This window comes from Microtus ochrogaster, chromosome 7 (genome assembly GCF_000317375.1).
Source record: "Microtus ochrogaster isolate Prairie Vole_2 chromosome 7, MicOch1.0, whole genome shotgun sequence".
Lineage (NCBI taxonomy): Eukaryota > Metazoa > Chordata > Mammalia > Rodentia > Cricetidae > Microtus > Microtus ochrogaster.
The window spans coordinates 52,855,181-52,861,596 of NC_022014.1; the positions used below are offsets into that span (position 1 = coordinate 52,855,181).

Here is a 6,416-nt window from a genome sequence, read left to right on the forward strand (position 1 = left end):
CAGGGTTTCTCTGTGGTTTTGGAGCCTGTCCTGGAACTAGCTCTTGTAGACCAGGCTGGTCTCGAACTCACAGAGATTCGTCTGCCTCTGCCTCCCGAGTGCTGGGATTAAAGGCGTGCGCCACCAACCGCCCGGCTAGCTCAGGTCTTGAAACTTCAGCTTCTCACATGTTTAGATTATAGGAGTACACACTGTGGTTAGCTCCTGGCATATTTTAGTGGAACATGTTTGTTTTCCTGAATTTAAACATGCTATTGATAGGTGATTGGTACAAAGTATATCCATTACTTTTCTGTAACTTTAGACAGTTTATGATTTTTTTTTGTTTGTTTGTTTTAACTTAAGGATGACCAAATAATTAACTGGCTGCTGGAATTTCGTTCCTCTGTCATGTACTTGACAAAAGACTTTGAGCAACTTATAAACATCATCTTGGTAAGTTTACGCTAATTCACCGACTAAGAGCTTAGTTAATATTTTGAAAACAGTATATAGCTGTTACACCTTTGCATTGTCTTCCTTTTCCATCTCTAGAGATTGCCTTGGTTGAAGAGAAGTCAGACAGTGGTGGAGGAGTATTTGGCTTTTCTTGGTAATCTTGTATCAGCACAGACAGTCTTCCTTAGACCATGTCTCAGCATGATTGCTTCTCATTTTGTACCTCGTAAGTAGTTGTTACTTGCTTGTAAAAATGAACTTTCTTCTTCCTCTCCCCTTCCTTTCACTTGCTTTCTCTGCCCTTGCCTCTCTTATTCTAAAGTAGTTTATTTGGCTCACAGTTATGGTCTAAGGTCATGTGCCACTTCTGATGGCTGCTACTTTGCTTGCAGAGCCCTGTTTTGGCACAGGGTATCATAGGCAGAAAGTGTATGTATGTCAATGTAACTTTTTTTTGTGTGTGTGTGTTTTCTGCTTGTATGCAACCCTGTGTACAGTGGCCAAAGAGTCTGGAAGAGGGGATCAGATCCCTTTAAACTAGAGTTCAGAGGCATTTGTGACCCATCATATGGGTAATGGGAATCAGGTCCCCAGGCAGAGCCATCTTTCCAGCATCCCTCTCCCCTTCTACCTTTCAAATTTTCTGTTCCTTGTTTGTCCGTGACAGAATAGCATAACAAATTTTCTTTTTTCTCCAAAGCCCGAGTGATCATTAAGGAGGGTGGCATAGATGTTTCAGATTCTGAAGATGAAGATGACAGTAAGTATAAAAAGAAGAGTCAGAGCAGTGTGCATCGTCTTATCTTTGAGAATGTGTTCTAAATGATGTCTCAGTACTTATTCTCATGGAGACAACAACAAGTGATAACCTTTGATAGAATCTTGTTGGTTTTTTGAGACAGGGAGTGCCTTACTGTTTAGCCCAGCTGTCTTGGAACTCACTAGGTTGGCCTTGAACTCAGAGATCCACCTACCACTGAGATTAAAGATGTTTGTCACCACACCCAGGTTTATTGACTATTTTTGGCACATTCACAGTGTGCAGTCATCCCCCCTCTCCATTGGAGACACGTTCTTTTTTTCTTTTTTTTTTTAATATTTATTTATTTATTATACAATGTTCTGTCTGTGTGTATTGCAGGCCAGAAGAGGACACCAGACCTCATTACAGATGGTTGTGAGCCACCATGTGGTTGCTGGGAATTGAACTCAGCCCTGGAGAGGCGTTCTTATGTGTCCTTGAACTGGCCTTGAATTTACGTAGCTGAAGAAGACCTTAACTTGTGGTCCTCTTGCCCCTACTTCTTGATTACTGGGGTTGCAAGAGTGTACTGCTATGTCTGTTTTATGTAGATTCATCTCAGTGCCTTGTAAATGCTAGTCAAGCAGTCTACCAGCTGAGCTAACCCCCTCCCCCCACCATTGTTTTGTTTTTTTAGGTAGGGTCTCTGGCCTCCAATTCAGCAATTCTGCTTCAGCAGCTGAAGTGTTGCATGTGTTCTGTGTGCTTTGCCATTCTCAACTAATAACTCTAGCTCTTTCTAGATGAATCTATGCAGGTGTGATATAATTAATCCATTTAATACTCATTGTTGATTGAGGAGACAAACCTTGGAATTCCTTTTTTTTTTTTTTTTTTTTTTTTTTTTGCTTATTTGTTTGTCTTTTGAGACAGGATTTCTCTGTGTAGTCCTGGCTGTCCTCAGAGATCTACCTACTTCTGGGATTAAAGGGGTGTGCCACTACCTCCCATCAAACTTTGCAATTCTTATTTCTCATAGTTACTGAGTTTTGGTTAGAAAGTGTTTTTAGCTTCATAGCTTCAGAAACATGATTTTGAAGTTTTTTGTTTTGATGTTCATACTTTCAAGTTTTTCCTTGTAGATCTTCCTGCAAATTTTGACACATGTCATAGAGCCTTGCAAATCATAACAAAATATGTCCCATCGTGAGTATTGTTTTGTTGACTTTGAATCCTTTGAATCATGGTGTTTAGTTTAACAGGTTGAGTCTTAGTTCTGGTGGGTCACTTGCCTGTAATGTGTGCACACAGCTCTGGAAGGAAGAATTGAGTAGATTATAGAGTGTTAATAGCATCAAAAACTGAGTTATATTGCTATTTTTCAATTGTATTGATAACACGTGTTGAAAATTCTATTTTCTACTCATTATGTTGTTTTAATTTATTTTATTAACTTACTTTGTGTGTGGGCATAGGCACAGGTGTTGAGTGTGCCATCATGCTGGTCAGAGGACAGCTATCAGTAGTTTCCATCCTGCCAGCTGACCTTGTAGAAACTCAGGTGCAGGCCTTGAAGGCAAATGTCTCTCCCTCCAAGTCATTTCATGCCTGTGTAACTATTTATGTTTAACCTATACATAGTGCTTCTACCTCTCTTTTCTGTAGAAGTTGGGATTTTGCTTTTATCTTCAGCAGATATGATATCCAGATACTCTCTCTTTGAACCTGTGTGTACACTTTGCTGTATGAATGAATAAAATGTGGTTATCAAGAAGTGTGGCAGGCTTGTGGGTTTCTTTGGCAGTATAGACTATTAGTGTTACTTTTGTTAACTAAAAATGGGAAGCTGGGGTGGAGTGTTGTATATGTAACCTCAACAGTTGGGAAGGTAGAGGCAGGAGGATCAGATATTCAGGTCATCCTTGGTTACACACAGTTTTATGCTAGTTGATGCTAGCCTGGGCTACATGAATCCCTGTCTTAATCAAAAAATACCAAGTTAATGATACTTTGCCTCTTTAAATAATATACTTATATACTGGTACATGTTCTTAAACTGAAATCTGTCAATCTGTTGTAGAAGAAAAGCCTGTTTTTGACTTACTGTTACTAACAAAGTTAAAAAAATAAAGTATATTTCTATGTAAGTTGTTTTATATTTTTCACTGCAAGTCCCTGATTTGGGCCTTTAATTACTTGTGGTAGGGTTCTTTTTTGCCTCTTATTTCCTTATTTTTCTTAGGATGCAAATGCTAGCTTTTTAAAAAGTTAATATGGATTAGATTTTTTTTTTAAACAGGACACCATGGTTTCTAATGCCAATACTGGTAGAAAAATTTCCATTTGTGAGAAAATCAGAGAGAACATTGGTAAGAAATCTTTCATGAAAAGATTATTTTGTGACTTTATTTTAGATGATGTTATTATTTTCTTAAAAATGCCTGTCTAGAGTTTTAAACTCAAGATTCCATTTCATGTAGTGTTGTGGCGTAGGCCTGTTGTGATCCTAGGTGATCCTGACACTTGGGAGGCTAAGCAAGAGGACTTAGGCAAGTTTGAGGTGAGCCTGAGCTACAATGTGAGACTCTGGCTCAAAAATCAAAAGAGAGAGAAAGCTAAGAACGTTTCTCATATTCTTTTGCTGTGGGATAGTGCTCTTATACACTAAATATTTTTCTTTCATTAGTTTAATAAAAGGTTGATTGACCAGTAGCCAGGTAGGAAGTATAGGCAGGGCGGCCAGAATAGGAGAATTCTGGGAAGAGAAAAGGCAGACGCAGTCACCAACCAGACGCAGAGGAAGAAAAGGTACCAAGCCATGTGGTTAAACATAGATAAGAATTATGGGTTATGTGAGTTCGAGACCAGCCTGGTCTACAGAGCTAGTTCCAGGACAGGCTCCAAAGCCACAGGGAAACCCTGTCTCGAAAAACCAAAAAAAAAAAAAAAAAGAATTATGGGTTAATATAAGTTGTAAGAGCTAATTATTAATAAACCTGAGTTAATAGGCCAGTTTATAATTAATATAAGCCTCTGTGTGTTTCTTTGCGTCTGAATGGCTGTGGGACTGGGTGGAACAGAATCTTCTGTCTACATTCTTTTCTCTTTGTTATATTTTCTGAAACAGGGTCCTAATCTATGGCCCAGGCTGGCCTCAATTGCCTCCTAAATGCTAGGATTATAGGTGTCTCCTAGTGTCTAATTCCTTTCCTACCTAGTATAACTTAGTACCATTTTTTGTTTTTGTTTTTTGAGACAGGGTTTCTCTGGAGCCTGTCTTGGCACTTGCTCTGTAGACCAGACTGGGGGGCTGGGATTAAAGGCACGTGCCACCACTGCCTGGCATCAATACCATTTTATTACTGTGTGTAGGTCATGGTCAGCATCCATTTCAGAAATAATCTTTTGTGTTGGGTGCTTATACATATAAGAATTACCAGGAAGGTTGCAGATGTAGCTCAGTGGGAATGCATGCTTAGTATGTACAAGGTTCTGGGTTTGACTCCCAGTACCACAAATGAATAAAAAAAATAATGAATATTACCAGAAGCAAATCATTTACTTGTGGTGATTAGATTAATTAACATATGTACATTTGAATAGTTCAGTTTCTGAACTGACAGTCCCTTTTCTAGTCATGTAGTTAAAGTAGAAGTCATGTTTTGCTTAGGTCCTGAAACACTGCTGAATTGTTCATCATTTTATTTCTTATGCTTTAGGAATGTTATGTTCATAATTTACTAAGGATAAGTGTATATTTTCCAACTTTGAGGCATGAAATTCTGGAGCTTGTCATTGAAAAGTTACTCAAGTTAGATGTAAGTATCAGATCACCTGTATTTTTTTCTCTCATTTATAAGTTTTATGACTACATATTTTGTGTATGTGAAACAATAAATAATATGGTAGTTTGAATATAACTGGCCTCCATAATCCCATATTCTCATAGAAGGTGTCACTATTAGGAGGTGTTTCTTTGTTGCAGTGGGTATGGTCTTGTTGGGGGTAGGCTTTGAGGTTTCCTATACTCAGGATACCACCCAATGCGTCAGTCTCAGCTTCAGCACCACCTCTGCTGCCGTGCGTGCCTGCAGTAATGATAATTGACTGAACCTCTGATCAGATTTTTTCTTTATAAGAGTTGCTGTGTTCATGGTGTCTCCTCACAGCAATAGAAACCCTAGCTAAGACAAATAGCAGTGGAAAACAGTCCAGTTATTTGCTTCATTCTAGCTATACTTCTTTAACTTTACTTATTTTTGGCCGTTGTAAACAGTTCAGTCCTATGATTAGGTATGCACAACCATACAAAGGCATCGTAGAAAGTGCTGTGAGCTAAACTGCCTTTGGGGACTGTGCGGTGTGGGTGTGAGGAAGGCCCAGATTGAATGTTCATTTGAGCTTCTGCATATGTTTTCTGTTTGAAGATTCTTATTTATGCGTACTATCAGGATAAATAAACAGGTCAAACTTTTTCTTTTCTTTTCTTTTTTTTTTTTTTAAAAAAAAAACAACAGAGGAAGGAGGCTGTGGATACATGTTCCCCTTGAAGAGGTGTAGTTGCATATAGGACTAGTTGGAGAATACTCAGTAACTACCTGTAGCTGGGAACTAAGGACAGGCTTGTGGAACAATGCAGTCAGGATAGGGGAGCAGGAGCGGTCAGAAAAGGGAAGAAATGTAATCTCTGGGTATTGGGAGGATCTGGAAGAAGAAAGAGTTTGGTCAATACCATCAAGGATAAACAGAGCAAAAGTCCATGGACTTGGACTGCACAGTTAGCTTGAAGTGCCCACAAAAACTTAGCCTGCCTATAGCACAGGTGCTTGGAAAGCAGTTAGAGTCTCCAAAGCCAGCTGGTTCGCTAGTCTAGCTTTATCTGCAACATCTAGGTTCTGAGAGACGCTGCCTTGGTGAATAAGGTTGAAAGCAATTGAGGAAGACTCCTGATAACAATGTTGGACTTGCCCACACAAGCACGTCTACAAATCTAAGGTCACATAGAAGGCCCTTAGATGTGTAATGGCTTTGGTGTTTCCTGAGATGGTTTGCCAGTGACTACTTCAGTCCGAGAGAGTAGAGGGTTAGGAAGAGGTTAGGAAGTATGTGGTGTGGGCATGGCTCAGAATTGGGGTTATTTGAATAGGACTGCAACCTGAGGAGCTACAACTCATTTTCTTTTGCTTTTGTTTTTTTTTTTTTTTTTTTTGGTTTTTCGAGACAGGGTTTCTCTGTG

At 39.2% G+C, this 6,416-nt stretch overlaps 1 protein-coding gene across 1 annotated transcript in view; it reads left to right on the forward strand.

Moving 5' to 3' along the window:
• The window catches only part of Rrn3 (RRN3 homolog, RNA polymerase I transcription factor), a 43,750-nt gene that overhangs the window by 7,321 nt on the left and 30,013 nt on the right, over positions 1 to 6,416 (forward strand). The window contains exons 4-9 of the mRNA XM_005350342.1: positions 346 to 435; positions 535 to 664; positions 1,139 to 1,198; positions 2,323 to 2,386; positions 3,480 to 3,549; positions 4,900 to 4,998. Coding sequence (XP_005350399.1) covers positions 346 to 435; positions 535 to 664; positions 1,139 to 1,198; positions 2,323 to 2,386; positions 3,480 to 3,549; positions 4,900 to 4,998 — 513 coding nt within the window. The remainder of the gene's footprint in view (positions 1 to 345; positions 436 to 534; positions 665 to 1,138; positions 1,199 to 2,322; positions 2,387 to 3,479; positions 3,550 to 4,899; positions 4,999 to 6,416) is intronic.